Here is a 19192-nt window from a genome sequence, read left to right as displayed (position 1 = left end):
ATAGGACAACTTTTAAAATCCAGTTTGTGTTTTATTCCATTTTTGTGTACAAACAGTATAAAAACCTCAACGAACATATGCCTCAATACATGTCAGTATGGCACAGATTGGTCAGCTAGTTAGCAGTGCAAAATTAGTATTGTCCAAGTGTATTTAATAGTACAGAATTCTTTTATTGATGAAGTGGTCTTAAAGTTAACAGTATTTATACAAATAAAACAAAAGATGATAACAGATCTACAAGCAGAAGTCCTGATTATACAATTGAAGGCACAAAAAGACAAATAAGCTTTATGGAAATATACAAAGTGTTGGATTTGGCAACCATGGGAAAACAAAAAATGAAACGGGAAACTGCAGCGTAGTATCAATTTTTGTGAAATTTGCTGGCTATAATTTGTGCTTCCAATCACGTAGAGAGATTTAAGGAAAAGTGTTTCCACAGTAACCTACCGAATTATAGCTGTTATTTTTCTAATACAGTTTAGTAAAGAAACACTAAAAACTGATTGGTTGGTACGTGTAACACCCTTTTCCAGTTTTAGTAAAGTGCACTAAAAAGTGACAGCGTTTGCATGTTTGGTATGCACTAATGGTCATAAATGACCCCCCCAATTGTGTGTTCACTGCACTCCCAAAACTCACATTTTGGTCCCTTGAAGTTATATACAAGACTGCTCCCCATCTAACATATAAAAGACTACCTACAGTGGTATGCTAGAACACAGTGGTTGGGGGCTACATACAGCCTGCCATTTGGTTTGTTAAAAGCCATTTCTTGATCCTGAATATTGGTTGAGCCCACAAATTGGCTTCCAGAAACTGGGCAGCCCATATGTGTTTGAGCAGTAATTATGGTCAGAGTTCTGTGGAATATTACTGCAATGAACATGTGATAATATCTACACTAGTCGAATGAAGCAATGAGTTAGTGTAAAAAGTTAGCAGCTGGAGCAAGTAGTATTCACAAGAACTACCTCTTACATCAGAGAACATTTCTAAACCATCTCGACAAAACAGGACAGGAACATACAACAAACAACAAGTGAAATGTATGCCATGGTTAGATCAGGCATAGAGCACTCTCCAGCTAGTACATGAGCTCCCACAAGCCAATGCTTAGGATGATACAACTGCACCTAGTCTTCAGAAACTGCAAAATATTTACGACACATACTAAAACCTCTAACAGCAATTTAAAAACGTAGTAAGTACGAAGTGTGAGTGCACACTTTACGTAGATATTAGAGTACCTGCCACTTGCAAAAGATAGAGGCAGCCATATTTTGGGCTAAACCATTATTTAACCCATTGATTCACTAGGAAATTGTCTGAGGTATGACACACAAAGTGGCTTATGTCTCAAGATGTCACCAATTCCTAGTGAGTGGATAGACTGCATTCTCACAAATATTGGCTTAGCAAATGCAGTGGCTGCTGGGCACATCTTCATTTTTTTTTACAATACCTTTAGTTCTTTACATACATATGGCAGTGAGTGTGCATTACTTAGATCCTACAGATCAAAGCTTTTAGTGTTAAGGCAATTCCGTTAACTAGAACGCTTTTATGGCACCAGTCAATGTGCTGATTTCATCAGCTGTAGAAATGAATCATACTGTATCTTTGCACATGTTGTTTAACTACAATCCTCTTTCTTGGGATCACAGGTGTTCTGGTTTGATAACAATAGAAGAGCTTTAGGTAATGAACATTTGGTATGCTGGAAAAAACATCAAAATTCATCACCAAGCAGACCTCAAACCAAAGTCTACCTATTTCTAACCTGCCCATAATCTTATGTAATAGGGTGTGCATATATCTTGAGTATCTATGGCCAGACAGTACATCATACACGTCCAATACATGCATGTGGTTGGGATATGTACAAGCAGATTAAATAGCATTTACAAAACTGGCAAACAAGTCAACTGGTGGCAGGTATGCAAGATTAGATCACAACTAACAATCTTGCCACTAACAGCTACACTTGGTTTCATTCTTTTATTTAAAAGCTCGGGCGATGTGTTTCTAAAAGATAGTATCACAATCTGGTGTAGTTTCCTCTCTCTCACCTGCAGCGCACAGACCTGCCTCTATACTAATAGGCACTTGGTGTTTCTTACCAAAGAAAGCACAATTTATCACTGCACAAACATTTTAGTGTTTAAGGCCAAATAATTAATCCAATAGTAGAAGGCACTTTGAGACATTTACAAATATATATGTAAAAGGTCCCCATATATCAAAACTTTAAATATTTTATATTGTATATAATGTAAGTCAAGCATGTCAGAGTATTACTGGCCATTTTAGACTCAGTGCCCCCCTCTAGTGTCTTTCAAAATACTTAAAGATAGAAAGTCTAGTGTGTGTTTTATAAAATGTTTCCCCTGGGTTTTCAACTTTGCCTGTGATGCCAAGTTCCTGAAATGCTGTTATATTTTTTAAGTGTTACCAACACCTCCTTTAAGATTTCGTTATTGCAAGTTGAAAGGAAAAGTTTGTAGTCGGCAAAAACCACAATTGGAACAATATGATTAGTATAATTCTTTGGTACATGCATCATTACGGATAGTCCCTTGTAATGCGATATAAAAATCTGATTAGTGGTTAACATTTAGCAGAACCAATGGCCATCGCTGCCCGCACAGAGAGTCCCAACCAATCACTGTCCATTTTGTACTCTCCAGTATTGTAAAATGATTGGTCCTTAAGATAAAGACAGAAAGAGTTGTGTGCCTATATAAAAAGAGACATACTCAATACAAAATGCATGGAGAGTGGTTAAAATGAAATTAGTCTATGGGTCTGTTTATTTCACACCTCTAAATTGTCTCATCTTTATCATGTGTATTTTAACATTTAACTTGTAAAACTAAAAGATTGAAAAATAAACTAATTGCAAAAAAAAAAAAAGAAAAAAAAAAAAAGTGCAATATTTTAATGCTGGAAGAATTGTATAGATAAAGTTATAATCTTACTGGAAAACTGTAGTACAGAGTAGGATTTTATTTCAGCTATACGCCATTAACCATATAACTTCACAGAGTGGCAATCAGACAGCTCATGTAATAATAAATCATGTATTCTAGAATTATACAGACCCTTGTAAAATTGCAATAAAAACTGGAATCAAAATACTAGATTTAGCACTAAAAAGCCACTGAACTTAAATAGGAAGAAAAGCCACCATGTAACATGCACATCTATGTATTACTGAGCTGCATGAAATAACTGGGCCATTTATAAATATGCCCACCATGCTCTCACTCCTCACTTTGATTTGCCTATGTGGAAAATCTGCATAGGCAAATGAAAATTAAACAAGACGGGGACCGGGCTTTTTAAAGGATAAGCAGTTATCCTACTCAAACCACTTATACAGGCTAGCTTATTGAGGGACACCTCTCAGAATCTGAAACAAATAAGCTTACAGTGCTGAGAGCTTGTCGCCATTGAAACCTGATGAGGCTCGGAGCTTCACGTGCATAACACATGAAATTAATGTAATCAGAAAAACAATAAACAAACTGAGATTTCAAAGATTTAGGGGTAGATTTATCAAACCAAAAATAGAGAAAAAAAAACAAAAAAAAAAAAAAAACATGCAGGTTTTCCCCACAGCAACCAATCAAATTCTACCCAATTTTCTAGAATGTACTAGATAAATAATAGCTCGAATCTGATTGGTTGCTATGAGCAACACCGGAACTTTTCCTTTTTAGAGTTTGATAAATCTACCCGTTAGGGTTCCCCCATAGGAAAGTGTTCTACAAATAAAAAAGCTCCTCTGCTAGACTCAGGTACAAAGATAAAGGGCAGGTCATTCTTTGTACTTGCACTAAATAATTTAACAAGACAATAATAATATATCTGACATCAACTGGAATGTTAAGTTCAGTGGCCTTTCATGTCATAGAAGATAAGAGTCAAATTGAGGCGACTCCAGAGGTCTACAAATTGCAATATATGGACAGTGTTTGTGTTATCTATTCAGCTTCTCCCAGTATTGATGAAATTAGTATAATCTCTTCTAGTTCATTTGTGAAAACAAATTAAAAAGTAACAATGACAATCAGCGATTAAAACAAACAAAACTCTGCCTGTTTTTATAGAAAAGGCTTAAAAAACAAAAACAAAAAACAGAATGTGGCAGATCAAACACTGGTGATGATATAATGACACTGATTAACACCATTAATTATTTACCTTAAACCTCAAACACATGAGCTGGTGCTGAACTAGAAGTCCAATCATCTTCACCGATTGGATGGGTAGAAGGAAAGATGACGTTCAGCAACGTCTCATGTATGTAAGATTGCCTTACACATGTGCCTTCAGTTTAACCAGTGCACCAACATAAGATGAAGGAATGGATGTAGTGATCAGATCTTTTTATTGTCTCATTGATTGTCGGAGAGCCTCTTGCAAGGATCTCCTGGTCACTAGGAGTCGGACAACTTCCTCATTCTTCTTGGTGAGACGTTTTCTGGCCTGGTCATGTGTGACCATGGTCATGTCCCATCCGTTCACCTGTAAGAGACAGCGATGGGTCACTTAGTAAAGGAAAAGCACATTGCTGCATTGTAAATTTTGTTGAAAAGAATTAATGGGCCTAAATGTAAGATACAAGTTGCAGCATTATCAAACGGAATTCTGTAATAGACATTACAGCTCACATATACTGACATATACGTTTCAATCAAAAAAGGTCTGTGCATCAGAGATGAAAAATATACATGAATTAATTGGATGAATAAAAATCCACCATGACAGTTTAGCAAATTTGTTTTGCAAAAATGTAATGTGTGGCTCTGTGGATTCATACAGTGTCAGAGGCAGCAATATCAGCAATATCACAGTAATATAAATGACTGTATGCTCAGAAATTGACTTTTATCAGCTCCTATTAGGAATATGGTCCAGCATGTGGGAGGAGCTTCTACAGTCTGAAATGGACTAGGGAGAGAACACTTGACTGTAACAGAGCTGCAGTGGAATGTCAGACAATGAAAAATGAATTATTATTACCTTCTTGGGTCAATGAACATTTAAATTGTGAGGCTTAGTGGTCCCTTCAGGTGCACATACATGGACATATCCAGCTGCCCAACTCAAGTACCACATGTACAGATCTATGTTCAATTTGGACATGTGGCCAACTTGGCAAGGTCCAGTAGTTCGGTACTTGGGGTGATAGGATGGATCGTACGACACATCTAGTGCAGTCAGACAATGACAGCTCAGACAGTGTCATTTTCTGCCAGTATCTATCAGCATCTGATATCTTCAGCACATACAAAGTGCATTCTGAAGCCTACTAGGAGCAGAACCATAGTTGTATAGGCACCTTTACTGCACGCTATTGTCATTTTAATAGGTTTTATACATTATAAAAACACTCACCCATACGGAATAAATAAAAAATACAAATGAAGAAGCTGACAGTGTCTTAGCATTAATAATCCCACTACGTAACATAAAGGTTACACTGCTGACTAGTTAGTATAAGACCCAACCCATGGATCCCAGGTTTCACTGAACTTGTCCAGTCATCACCTAGCCTTGCAAGCCATGGTTGATATATATTAGAAAGGTGGAATTTTGGATTAATACATGTAAAATATTTACAAGCAACTAAAAATAGTGATGACCACTGCAACAGAGGTCAGAATACAAACTAGACTACAGCTAGTGTTTACAGGTAACTTTTCTATATCTATAGTAATATATGTATTTCATTACTAAATTAGAGATGGAAAACAAGGAGCATATTTTTTTTACCTGCATTATTTTGTCTCCCATTTGAAGTCCAGCCACCTCTGCAGGTCCTCCCTCAGTTACCCTTGTAACATAGATGCCCTGTAATGACAAGCAGTTAGGATACAGGAGACCTAGGCAATACTATGGACTGTAAGGCTCCCCACAGTTCCGCAGACACATCGTACCCCCCTTCCCCAGAAAAAGGTTTATAGAAGATACAATTAAAACTCCCACCTTATCGGTTTTGTCCTCTGAAAAAGGGTTCTGAGCAGGGTCTTGGTCAATGCCACCTCCAATACTGAATCCAAGGATCAGACATTCTCCCTGGCGCAGTTTGTGGATTTCAACTCTTTGCTTTAAAAATAAAATAAAAGACTGAGATTTGGTGCATTACAAAACCAGTTTACCCAATAGCCACGCTAACCTCGAAACGTCTGCTTGCTTAATGTGCCCACTACACCGGAAAGCACATACTAGACAATGAGAAATACAATATGTTTTTAAATGTCTTAATAGGATTAAAATGAAAGAACCACAGAAATATATATATATATATATATATATATATATATATATATATATATATATATATATATATATATATGGTCCTATTACTAGAGCTTACAACCTCCTATTGAACATATACATTAAGTTACAATATTATTTTCATTGATGCGCCAGCTGGGAAGAGCACACATAAAACAGGCACATACAAGGTAGACCACATAACTGCAGACATGAAAATAAAGGAAATGGATGGACCGGCTAGTTAGTGAATATTGGGACAGTAGCAAGACTGTGTAGTATAGGTGGGGGTAGGGCAAGTTCTAATACAGAGATGTGTTTTCAGAGATCATTTGAAGGTTTGGGGGAGAGTTTATCACGCGTTGTAGGGAATTTCATAGGTGGGTAGCAACACACAAGACATTAATACATGAACTGACTAGGGCTGGATACACACTACTGGGTTTTCAGCTGACTATCGGGCCAATCACGCGATAAACGACCTTTTGGCCTGATATCACATTAGTGTGTACACTGCAACGATGAACGATTATCACTCCAAAGCTCATCGTACCGTTTGAATTGATTTTTAAACCAAACTAAAAATCTCATTCAATGCTGGATCGATGACGTTCCAATTCTGCAGTACTCATGACCGGCACCGTCCATAGATATCTGTGGAGTGTGCAGAGTCACGATCTTTTCAGCCGATGGTTATGACAGATGAAGAGCATAGATATAAAGATAAATCTTGTAAAACGTGCTTAGTGTGTACACATGAATCAGCATGCTGATCGGGACTTTCAGTCGTTGGTAAAATCATTAACAATATCGCACCAGGAGAAACTTTCTGTAGTGTGTACCCAGCCTAACTCGAAACGAAGTGCATATCTAGTAGGCTATGAATAATGCATTGAACTATATATTGAGTTTTCAGCCTTTGAAAACCTCAATAGATTATACGACTTCCCCAAAATACAGACTCAAATACGATTTGGCCTTGAATACAATAACAAATAAGCCAAAGTCTGTGTATTGTATACACATGTATCTACACAACAAATCTGTTGTGTTATCTATGGGCAATACAAACCATCAAATCTGCCCTGATAATAGAAATCTCTTTAGAATCGCCCTTAGTACTGGGTGACATTTTCCACAGAATAATAATTATTGTTTATTTATATAGCTCCAATCACATTACTGTACACTGTACAGATAATATGTAATCATTATTATCAGTTCCTGTCCTATTGGAGCTTACATTATAATTTTCTACCCTCCCTATCAGCTCCACCACACACACTGATCTTAGTTTTGTAAGAAGCCCACGGAAACATGGGGGGAGCATGCAAACTCCACACAGATAAGGTTGGTTGGATTTAAACCCATGCCCCCAGTGCTGTAAGGCATAAATACTAACCACTGAGCCAACAGACACCTTTTTTGTAATTTAAAACCAAAACAATGTACTTTTTTTTACATTACCAAGAGTAAAGTAAATGAATTGCGCAAATATATTCAAATTTATTTCAATATAAATTTGTTTATTTCTAGTTATATACAAGTTTATTTGGTCAGCCTGTTTGGATTTTTGATCAAACTGGCCAACCATTGGAAAGCGTGTGACCCAGCTCTAAATTGTCAACATTCTACCCAATTAAACTTAACTGGTTAAGATGAAAATTGTGAGGTTATAAACCAACCTTGAAGGCATGTGGCCAACAGACATCAAATCTCCAATGCAGCAAGATAAGCGCTGAGTGAACGGGGCTTTAGTGATCATATTTACTGCATGCTTAAACAAACTATATTCTGAACATTGTCTGAGCTGTCCCCCCCCCCCCCCCCCCCCAGTTTACACTGTCCCCGATTTTGGCAGCCATCACCTATCTACACTGGGCACTTGCGCAGATATTCATCCTTTTGTATTATATTAAATAACATCTACCGCCTCCATTGGGACAATGCTGCCACTAGCCAAATGAACACGATATTGTGGAATGTTTGCTTGGCAATATCAAGCAGTAACTGTGAGAGATGGGAGTACTCTCACTCCACCAGGCAAGATAAATCATGCTAAACACAACCTGCTTCTACAAGAAGTCATACCATACTGGACAGCTATGAAGCCGTTGAAGGCAGTGAATAGATTACAAAGTTATAACATGTTATGTCCCATGCATGCACTCCTTGTCAAAGTCTGGTATGACTCAGTCAGGAACTGGCTCTGACTAGCAGGAATGCAGAAGTGATAGGAGCGTCAAACACACCTCTGCTATCATTACTTTCCATTTTGCAGATGCTTTCTGTAATCTTGTCAGCTATTTCATGCTTGCATTGTATGGGTTTACTCTATTCCCAACCTTAGCGGGGGGAGACCTATATGTATTTACACTGGTAGGGAATAACTGGATGTGTGCAGTGTAACATACTGACTATAGCAACATAGTTGTGCACAAACCTATTAAGAACAGTGCTCATTAGTAGCTGTATAAGTCCAATGACACAAAAACAATAGAAGACAGTGGCTTATCAACACAACAATGGATTATTCACTTTAATTAATAAAATTAAAAGTTTTTTCAGTAAGAGATACCCCTTCTTAAGATCTATATTTGGGGTAAGTAACCCCCCCTTCCCCATAAAAATGTTATCATTTTGTACTGGACAAAATTAATAAAATGAGGTGAAGCCTCCACTTTTTGGTTGTGGAGTCCTTGTTTTTCCCAGTTTCATATCCCAACCAACCCGACTCATCCGTTATGCGACAATAAGCATGTATTCCTCCAAGTTATAAAACTCTACAGTGTGTACAATACAACATACAGAGTTAAGCACACTACTGATTTAAACGTTAGAGAGATTCTTGTGTTTTTAGAACATTAAAAGTGGGCATTATTGGGCCAATAGAAGAAAAATATAGAAACAAATCAAAGCTATTGTCCTACAAATCCAATGACCTCATTTTTAGAGAAAAAAAGGTAAAGAAAAACAAAATACATAGATGTAGCCTTCTTTTGTTAGTCAACCCTTTATCTGCACAGCAGCCCTCAGAGACCCACTTCACTACAATTGCACAAGAGAGATGCGGATACAACTGAAAAACCTTATATAAGTAACAGATCTGTGGAAAGGAGGGAGGGGGCGAAGTTAAAACCTTTGGAAAGCATAGATGCCCATTACAAAATGACAAGTTAAAACACCTAGGCTTATGGGACTGATAGAATGGTTACTCATTCCAGTAATAAGTCACATAGATAAATGAAGACATAAATGGTGGTAGTCAATCAAAAATACGCGTCAGCAGAAAATATTCTTAGAATAATTTAAAATAATAATGAAAAATAGTTAAACAATCAAATCTTCACAAATGTTACTGTCCTTTGGTTTTTTTTATACAACCTCTCAGGAATTTGAAGATAAGACCCATTAGCATGTCCTAAATCCAATATCCTGAGGGGGATTCTTTCTTCAAATAAAGCCCTAGTATTCCACTGTCTTCTAACAAAGGCCCCACTATCCAAATAGGTTAAAGCAGCAGCCTGTCCTTCTAGCTCTGTGTTATATTTAGCATCCCCGCTTTATGACATCCAGCAGCCAAGTCTGCATCCCATATCTGCAAGATTTTATTGTACAACATCCATTGAGAGAAACACAGAGCCCTGCACAATATGAAGCCAGACCATTTCCTAGTGATGATTCAGCGCTCTCTTGGGCGCACCAAAATACATTGTCTAGAAAAAACAGGTTACCCTAGCAACCTTAAAGCTAAAGTCCCAGTAACTCGTTTCATTGGTTTAAGGCCTCATACAGACAGGAATTCATTTTAAGCATAACATGCACATTCTCAAGCCTATTAAAACGCACGTTGCCACTGATAGTTTAAGATACAATGTAAGCAAATGCTCCCTTATACAAAGACATAGCCAAATTTATTAAGTGTCTGAAAGAGTGTTACACTGCTGTAACTGATTACAGAACGAACCACAGCACGTATGACATACTAAACACAATTGAATTGATAATCTGTCACAGCAGTGTAGTACAATTTTATATAGGTGACAATGTCTTTGCGTGTTTATTTTGAAGATTGTGTCAAGAACCAGTGTTAATTTGTGTGGCGCCTCGGGTTGGCACTTGTCGTGAAGCCCCATTTGACACTACACTGCGCATGCACCCTTGGACCTACCCCGGCGATGGCAAAAAAGAAACAAAAACTTCCTCCTGCTGTGTTTATATTTCACCGGCCCTGGTTGTGACTTCCCAGGACCACAACCCATATATCCAAAGGTGGTTTTAATTATAACAGCATACACCAATCAGCCAGAGCATTAAAACCACTGACAAGTTAAATGGATAACATTGATTATCCAATTTAATCAGACCTGTCAAGGGGATGGGACATATTAGGCAGCAAGTGAACAGTCAGTATTTGAAGTTGCTGTGTTGGAAGCAGGGAAGAAAATAGGCATTCATAAGGATCTGAGCCACTTTGACAAAGGCCAAATTGTGATGGCTAAACAACTGGGTCAGAGCATCTCCAAAATGGGGTGTTCCCGGTAGGCAGTGGTTAGTACCTACTAAAAGTGGTCCAAGGAAGGACAACTGGTGAAGAGGTTATGGGTGACCAAGAGTCATAGATGTGCGTGAGGAGCGAAGGCTAGTTTATCTGGTCCAATGCCACAGAAGAGCTTATGTAGCACAAACTGAAATTGAAAAAGTTAGTGCTGGCTATGACAGAAAGTTGTCAGAACACGTGGAGTATTATGGGAGAACTCATGTAGTACATAGAACACTGCTGTCGGAGGCTTTGAGAACTTGCTCCAAATGCTCTGCTAAAAATGAGGACAAAAACAAGCTATTGTCTATGTTTTTAATTAGAGTTGTTTTTCAATAACTGTATGTGTATATATATATATATATATATATATATATATATATATATATATATATATATATATATATATATATATATATATATATATCCTTGCAATAATTCGAAGTACAAACTTGAGCTTTCCCAAGGTGTCCTGTACTTTAGGTTCTTCACTTCCAAGACTTTGCGTAAATGACATCAGGACATCCCTTTTGTAACTAATTTATAATCAGCCAAATTGAGTAAGTAGTATCAAATCAATGGAAAATGTATTGGATAGTGGCAGTACTGACCACAATCTGACACAGTGATGCAAGCGAGTATCAAACAGGTAAGCACCATGGTGAAATTAGAGCAAAGATAGAAACCTATTTACAAAGCTTGATGGATGTGCAACGCAAAATAATTTGATTTGACACTGGTGAGTATGGATGGGGTACACAGCTTGTTTCAAAGTGCATACTCTTGGGATGAGTCTCCACAATCTAGAATTACCCAAAGGTTTGGGAAGAAAAGTGTGAAGTGGGGCACTGGGTAAAGGTGTAAATGTTAATCAAAGTTGAACCTCCTACCACCTTAGAAATACCCTTTTCATTAAATAAAACTTTTTTTTTTATCCTAAAGTATGGCTTAGTTTAGCCTCATTTATGGCTTAAAGAACTGTGAGGGACGATCTTTATTATATCTGGCACTTCCACAATTTGAAATCTATTTAGTGCTAATAATATACTTCTCTACAAACTAGGTACACATTGCTCTTAACAAGGAACACACTACACTCTCTCTGCCAAACTCCTTACATCTCCTTGGGCAAACTTCTACTTCAATGCAAACACCATTCTGTTCTGCAAACTCATGCACTCTGGCAAAAATCTAGTCAAACCTGTGCTAGCTGAGGCACACAGTACAACTAAAAAGTGCATTTAACTTCTTATCAAGATGGCAACAGGGGAGCAGGTAATACAGAAGAGGTTTTTGCTGACTATATATATTCCTATGAAATGTTTAAATTGGAAGAAGTTAGAATCCAGATGGCTGCACAAGTAAGAACAGCACCCAAAGGTCTGAGACTGGGGTGTAAAGGGTGTGCAGGACAGTGAAATTAGGAAGCAATATCTGAGGAATGCCCTCTGGGGTGCAAGTAGAAATAGACTTGGATGATGGAGTTCTAGGGTGCAGAAAGTGCAAGTTGAAGTATTGTGCTGAAGGGTGCAATTGTAAACAGTAATGAGTGGTGTGCACTGGAACTGGGTCTGAGAAGCCTGTATTATGGAGCAATGGATTTCAAGGTGTGAGGGCTGCTATTGGGCAGAGAAGTTCAGAATATGGTGTGTGAGATGTCAGCATTACAATAAGCAGAAGAAAAAAAAAAAGCACTGAGTAATGGAAATATGATGTAATTATGAGAACAAGACACAAGAAAGGGGATGTGAGGGTGCATATTATAGAGACCAGAGTACAGATTAGTAATCATCTCTGCAGCTACATGGTGCACTGGCAGGAAGGCTGAGTGGCGCTGGCTGGAGGAGTTTCGGTCTAATTCAACTTGTGAGGGGTGTACTAGCGGCCACACACCCTCCCCATCTGTGCCCCCAGCATATAACTCACCACCACGGCGGTGACTGGCTGTCCCGGGATGTACGACATCGCTGCTCACTCCACAACTGGCCACCACCCGCACTCACAAAGCGACCCCGGGCCTCACACACACCCAGCTCATGAATATTAATCTAATGACCCACCCGAGTACCACCCAACCCCGACCCACGTGGCCCGTGACACGCCCACCACTCATGAATTATGTAGTGTCTAAACCGCACCTCCGAACAGCTTACTCCCACATACTCACAGCTGACTCTGTGCTGCGCCACGCCCACTTCTCATGAATATTTAGCAGCAGATCAATTCTACCGATACACAGCTATTCAGTAATATTACTGATACACGGCTATGCCGGGATAAATTACTGATAGCCTTATAGTGATTTCTTTGAATTATGGTTTACTATAAAGTCTCATTTAAGACCAGTACTGAAATATGCACTCACTATAACAGAGGTTAGTCAACCTGTGCCTATCCAGCCTGCTGCCCCCATGACGTGCTGGGACTTGTAGTCCAACAACAGTTTGAGTAAATTGGTCTATAGTACCTCATGAAGACTTAGCCACAATTCTACACATTGACAGGAATTGTTATTCAAATTAAAATAAATAATAATGAACGTTAATGAACGTATCAAAAGTGTAACCTGCGCCCCGTAAGCTGACGTAAGAATAACCTGCCACTAACCAAGATGGCGCCTGCCCACACTACAATGGCATGTAAGTACCTTTTCCGGCTTATTGACGGGGTGAAAGGTAACTTCCGGTGATTGCACAAGATGGCGGAAAGCTCATAGTCAGACTGGTCTGGTGGTCGTGGTGTGAGGAGGCCGCCGTTGTGGGTGACAGGAATCTGCCACAGAGGTGAGTTACTATGGAGGGTGCGAAGCGTCGGCCTCTGGCTTCAGTACGGATCCATCTTACATATGGCAGATGGGCTGACTGACTGGTTCTTTTATTCCCGTACCGTAGAGGTTACCACATAATCCACACACGGAGATCAGCAGAGAGTAACAAGGAGGTAGTCTGTGCGGTTTTATATTACTGTCTTTACATCTAGACTGCTGTATATACACCCTGGAGGCTGCCTCTGTCATTATGTGACAGGTTCCCTATATCCGTCCTTTCTTCGGTAAATGTATTAAAAATATATACCCTGCACATAATATTTTACTATATGCTTTGCTAATCATTTTGTGAATACTCCTCTTGAAATTAATTTGGAAAATTGAGTAATGCTGTTTAGAATCGCAAATTATTCCAACAGCATAGAAAACTGATTTATCTACTTAACGACTATCCCTGTAAGTTTTTGTTATAGTAAATTAATGTAAACCTTTTTTCTCCCTTTTTTTTATGTTTTAGGGCTTTTAGCAAAAAGAAGAAAATGTTTACATTATACTTAATAAAATAAAATTCCTAATAAAACTGCTTTTAAGTAATTAGTGCTATCCCAGGCATGTGGCCTAACATTTGATTGGCTACTACTTCTGACTATAGGGATGTCAAGTATGCCTGCTTTGTACAATGTCTGATAATTTTAAATGGCCCAAAGACAGATGTATACTTTGGATTTAAAACCTCTGTTTTCTTTTGAAGCTATAGAAGTGCAAACAGAAGATTTTGGGGCCTATTTATCACAGAGAGAAAAGCCATAGATCAAGTGAAAGCTTCACTGTCCACTGGATTTATGATTCTATTTATCAAAGCACCTGGGACAGTGAAGACTACTGCCTGGGGTTCTCTGGGTAAGGGGAAGCTATTTAACAAGGCAGTGGTGGTACAAGTACTGCCATCCTCCTCCTATCATCCAAGTTTGTTCTTCCAGTGCACAAATGCAGGCTGGCTTACCATTGTGCAGAGGGACCCTGCACTGAACTGGTGACAGATGAGTCCTCTTACTACTGCCAACCATTATCGCAGAGGAGCTGAGCATAGCTCAGCTGCCACTGGTACATAATGGTAAATTGGTGCGATACAAGATTAAGCAGCTATAGAAAATCTTTCATATTACCCAAAAATGGTAAATAGACCCCTTCAGGTGCACTAATCCTCTGATGGCAATAGGGTGGGCAGTGGGCTCAAAAATGGGGTGATAGCGCTCTTTCTGTGAGAGCTGGATTGGTTCTCCTCTGACATGACCCACAGCTTGGAGGAACCCTAGATGACCTCACCGGATGTCTTCATCCTATTTCCACATTGGCGTTCATTGTGTTTATATTGAGACTGCTATGTAACAGTACTTGCCTGTCTGGAAACACAATTCCCAGGTATAGAACTGGAACCAGAGGCTATCAATGAGGGTATATGATCTGCTGTTTTCTGGTGGTTGGGAAGTATTTGTTATATTTGTGTCCATACTGGTCATGGTGTTGGATTAATTTATAACTCTAAGGGGCATATTCAGTTAAAATTCACGGCTGCGATTACGCGTGGCCGCTCAGGTCCCGTACCACAACATCGCAGTTTTCTGTCTGCACCCTATAGGGCTGCGCACAGAAATTTGCGATGTTGCGGTACCGTATTGGCACTTTATAGGGGCTGCTGCAAATTCTAATTGAATATGCCACTAAATGTCATCATTACTATTAATATATGAAGACCTGGCATTCAATTTGCTTTTTTTTTTTTTTTCTGCATCCAATGTAAGTTAAACTATATCATGTATTTTTGTATGGGCAAAATATTTTATACAGGACCATTCATAATTTGCAACTGCAAACTCCTATTTTATTGCGTGCTAACTTGGGGTAAAATTTACCATCACCAACAGAACTTTGCTGCTTATTTCCATGTTATCATTATAGTGGTGATAGTTTTTTCAGACATGATGTCAGTACTCTGTTGGACATCCAATAATAACACCTTATTTGAGGGATACACTTTTACTTATTTTCCTTGTAGTGTTTTTTTTTGAAGAAGCCATAACTCATGCCATTTTAAGTTATATAGCATTGCAGAACTACTCAATTATGAATCTAACCTTTTCCCTCCCTCTATTCTTTGTAGCGCCCAAATGCTTTAGATATTATTGCTCTATACCCTCTGACATGGTGTAAATTAATTATTTAGAACTTTAGATGGTGGTTGCTCAACTGCATTTCCCCCCTTTTTTTTTTTTTTTTTATTGCTTACTTGTGATCATAGAGAGGTGTTCATTGGACATTTGAGCAAAATTAGTGTGATCGTTGAAAGTAGTAATTCCATCATAGGTTACTGACAAGCTGAACAGTCTTCCACATAAAGGCTGTACAGACAAATAATTTTGGTCACATGTTTATGGTTTCTGCCAACGAATGTCTATCCTCCAGGAACAATAAATAATTTGCTCTAACTAATCTTTATTTCTGTTGCACAGCCGTAGTGGAAAACCATACATTTACAGCAATGGCTGCAATAGTCCTGAAGAGAGAAGGTCCACAGTTCATCAGTGAAGCTGCAGTACGAGGGAACGCAGCTGTCCTTGACTATTGCAGAACCTCAGTGTCTGCCCTATCCGGAGCCACAGCTGGGATCCTTGGCCTAACCGGCCTGTATGGATTCATCTTTTACTTCCTTGCTTCTTTCCTCCTCTCCTTGCTCTTGGTATTAAAGTCTGGACGAAGGTGGAATAAATATTTTAAATCGAGACGGCCACTTTTTACTGGGGGGCTTATCGGCGGCCTCTTCACCTATGTCCTGTTCTGGACTTTCCTGTATGGCATGGTGCATGTCTACTGAACTCTTCTATGTGGATCTGCTTTTCAGTAACACCCTTTTTAGTGGAATTCAAAGACTCGTGTCCAACCTTTGATTTCCCCAGTCAGATTTAGTTTTTAACTTAATGAAAATATTGCTTGATTTCTGTTAGTAACTTATCATAATTCTGTATGCTTCTTTAAATTAAAACGATTAAACACTTATAAAGTTACTTGCATTTTGTCAAACAATTTAGTTTAAAATATTTACTGAAAATAAATCACATGTAAGTATGAAATGAAAGTCCTAAGAAAATATGCAGTATGTACAGTATCTGTATGATTAATATATGTATTCTACTGTACAAGTTATTTAACATGAAATAACCTCAATGTGGAGACCTGCATCGATTAGTAAAACCTTCTGCTGCTACTTGTGTGAATTGTCTTGCATTTGGTATATATCAATTGGCTACTGTATTTGCATATTTATTAAAATAAAGCTATACAAACAGGAAAATAGCAATATATTAACTTGACATTGCTATACAGAAACCATAATCTAATAAACTGTGCATGGGCCCACATCTTGATTTGTTATAATGCAAATAAAGGGAGAGTGAGTATCCAGGAGTAACCTCTTTAAGCAAGTCATATCACTCTTATTAATACATGCAAATGTATTTGGAGAAATGGGAGTTCTCCATTTCTTTAAAAAATAAGACTTATTTCTATATAGAAGATCCTGTAAGTATCTCCAATTGGTGCCAGATATGGGATGTAGCTGATATCCTCACCATAATAGTTTAATAGTGATGGATTGCAAGAACTTGGCCACATCATGACTAAAGAAGTAGTTTAATGATCTTTATTCCCAAGTTGCATTGAATATAAGTATATATTAGAATTTGTAGAAGTCAAAGTAAAACCACTTCAGGTTTTGTCCCACCACTCTGTTTAAAAACTGTTCAGTAACATTCAAATTTTTAGCTTTAATCGTTAGTTTTATTATACTTTTAAAAGAAGCCGCATTGTGTTCATACTGGAAATCTTCCAGAGATTGTGAAGTAATGTAACGTGCAGCAAACTAATAAACATTATAAATGCAGTTTGCTTAAACTTTTCTTTTTTTGCCAGTGGAGCAAACTTTCTATGTTCATTTTATATAGCATGTAAACCATGGTGTTTGCTTAAACCAAGGCTATTTTTTTTTTGTCAATCTTTTTGAAGTAAGCATGTGCTTGTCCGATTTATGCGTTTAGAGGAATTTTCACTAAAAAATAAAACCCTTGTTCCTTTGCGCACCCAGTTATAATAGCCATTTTTATTACACTTGTCTGGAGGTCCATTGGTGTTTGAGCAGTTTATAGATTGTACACTGCTCTAGCCTGTGTTAATAGTATTTAATGGTTAGTAGACATGCAGTTTTCATTGCTCTTTACTATACAGTAATATAAATTCTAGTATATTAGTTCCATTTTGAGGCAGAAGAGCTATGAAGAAGTGGGTCTTAACCCATCAAGTCATCTCAGTGCGGGCTGGGTACAGGCATCTGCCCATTACTTGATCAGCTTTTGATTATTGAATAGAAAAGCAGAGAGGACAATTATGGCCAGGATGAGGACTTCTACTCAGTGGCATTTTTAAAAAATAAATAAATGCATTTTAGGTGTGTTTTTGACTTTTGTAAAACGCCTATTATTGGGGCCGATACCCCAAACCTTTGTAGCAGTTTTCAGAATGCTACTTGTTCCCTTTAAATGCAATTGAATTATTGGAATGCAACAAAAGCGCTTATCAAATGCATTTGCTTTTGAGATATTATGTAACAGATATTTATGTAGCACGTTACACAGCGCATTTAATCCACATCCGTCCCTGTCCCACTGGAGCTAACAATCTATATTCCTTAACACCTCAATGGACACATACACTAGGGTTGATTTTTGCCAGCAGCCAATTTACTTATATCACTTTCAGATTGTTGCCCCTGCAATATCCCGGGTATATGAACCAAGGATATTGCAAGGGGGACAGAGCCTTCCACCCTAGCAAATTACCAGGTAGACTGTGTTCACGCTGAACATGGGTCTGCCCGTGTCTCCCTGGCAACATCACAAGAGAAGCCCTGATTGGCTCCTTTTGGGGGGATGATTTTTTTTTACTTTTTAATGGTGTTCAGTGAGACCCAGGTTGAAAAGCCCCGGTATTGCCGTTCACACTGGCGGATACCCCTCCAAAAGACCCAGGTCTAATTATCAGGTCATCTGACCTGGGTACGTGCCCCTGGACCTCTTCACACTGAGCCTCAAGCTGGGTCGCCGGGGCTCGCCCCAGCAAAAACCCAGGTCTAATAATCAGGTCATCTGACCTGGCCACATGCCCCTGGACCCTTTCACACAAAAGAAGCATAGACTCCATGCTTGTCTTGTCTGCTGTTCAATGAAAATCTGTCTTGAAAAAGGTTGGGATGTAAGCCTGAAACCTCGACTATAATATAAAGGAACGAGATAGATTATTCTTTATTTTCAATCTCTTAAATAGAGAGTGCCCTCTTTATTTTCTGAATATGTAGTAGCTACCATGAAAATGGGAGCTATTGTGGCGCACCCTGAAGAGGATTTACTTGAAGATGTGAGTGCAGTCTTTTCCAATAATTATATACGAATGCTGCTCCTTACCTTTTATATGTTAACACACAAATTTGGTAAAATATTTGCAAATGACTTTTGTGTACCTGACTATTTCATCTGATTAGATTTGCC

The 19192-nt window shown here is 38.4% G+C and overlaps 2 protein-coding genes across 2 annotated transcripts; one reads left to right on the top strand and one right to left on the bottom strand.

Annotated features, from left to right (window-relative positions):
* Positions 1 to 7: 7 nt before the first annotated feature.
* On the bottom strand, positions 8 to 12879 carry TAX1BP3 (Tax1 binding protein 3). Its single transcript, XM_075196952.1, has 4 exons — positions 12758 to 12879; positions 6001 to 6120; positions 5788 to 5865; positions 8 to 4536 (listed from the first exon to the last, which is right to left on the bottom strand). Exons 1-4 carry the CDS (start codon positions 12794 to 12796, stop codon positions 4399 to 4401), a joined length of 375 nt encoding a protein of 124 aa, XP_075053053.1. The 5' UTR covers positions 12797 to 12879; the 3' UTR covers positions 8 to 4398.
* Positions 12880 to 13487: 608 nt separating this feature from the next.
* Positions 13488 to 17535, top strand: EMC6 (ER membrane protein complex subunit 6). The gene is made up of 2 exons (XM_075196953.1): positions 13488 to 13614; positions 16109 to 17535. The coding sequence occupies exon 2, from the start codon at positions 16138 to 16140 to the stop codon at positions 16468 to 16470; it is 333 nt and encodes a 110-aa protein (XP_075053054.1). The 5' UTR covers positions 13488 to 13614; positions 16109 to 16137; the 3' UTR covers positions 16471 to 17535.
* The last annotated feature ends 1657 nt before the right edge of the window (positions 17536 to 19192 follow it).

The sequence above is a fragment of the Mixophyes fleayi genome, chromosome 2 (assembly GCF_038048845.1).
Source record: "Mixophyes fleayi isolate aMixFle1 chromosome 2, aMixFle1.hap1, whole genome shotgun sequence".
Lineage (NCBI taxonomy): Eukaryota > Metazoa > Chordata > Amphibia > Anura > Limnodynastidae > Mixophyes > Mixophyes fleayi.
The sequence above is the reverse complement of the archived record's forward strand: the minus strand, read 5'-3'. Positions and strand labels throughout refer to the sequence as shown.

What these genes read in the sequence shown, in the direction of transcription:
- EMC6 (XM_075196953.1), top strand. Translation starts at nt 16,138, where the DNA reads ATGGCTGCAATAGTCCTGAAGAGAGAAGGTCCACAGTTCATCAGTGAA.
- TAX1BP3 (XM_075196952.1), bottom strand. Translation starts at nt 12,796, where the DNA reads ATGTCGTACATCCCGGGACAGCCAGTCACCGCCGTGGTG. An exon ending in AGCCAGTCACCGCCGTGGTG is followed by an intron (nt 6,121 to 12,757) that starts GTGAGTTATATG and finishes TTATTTTTAAAG; the next exon opens with CAAAGAGTTGAAATCCACAA. An exon ending in CAGAGGACAAAACCGATAAG is followed by an intron (nt 5,866 to 6,000) that starts GTGGGAGTTTTA and finishes TTGTCATTACAG; the next exon opens with GGCATCTATGTTACAAGGGT.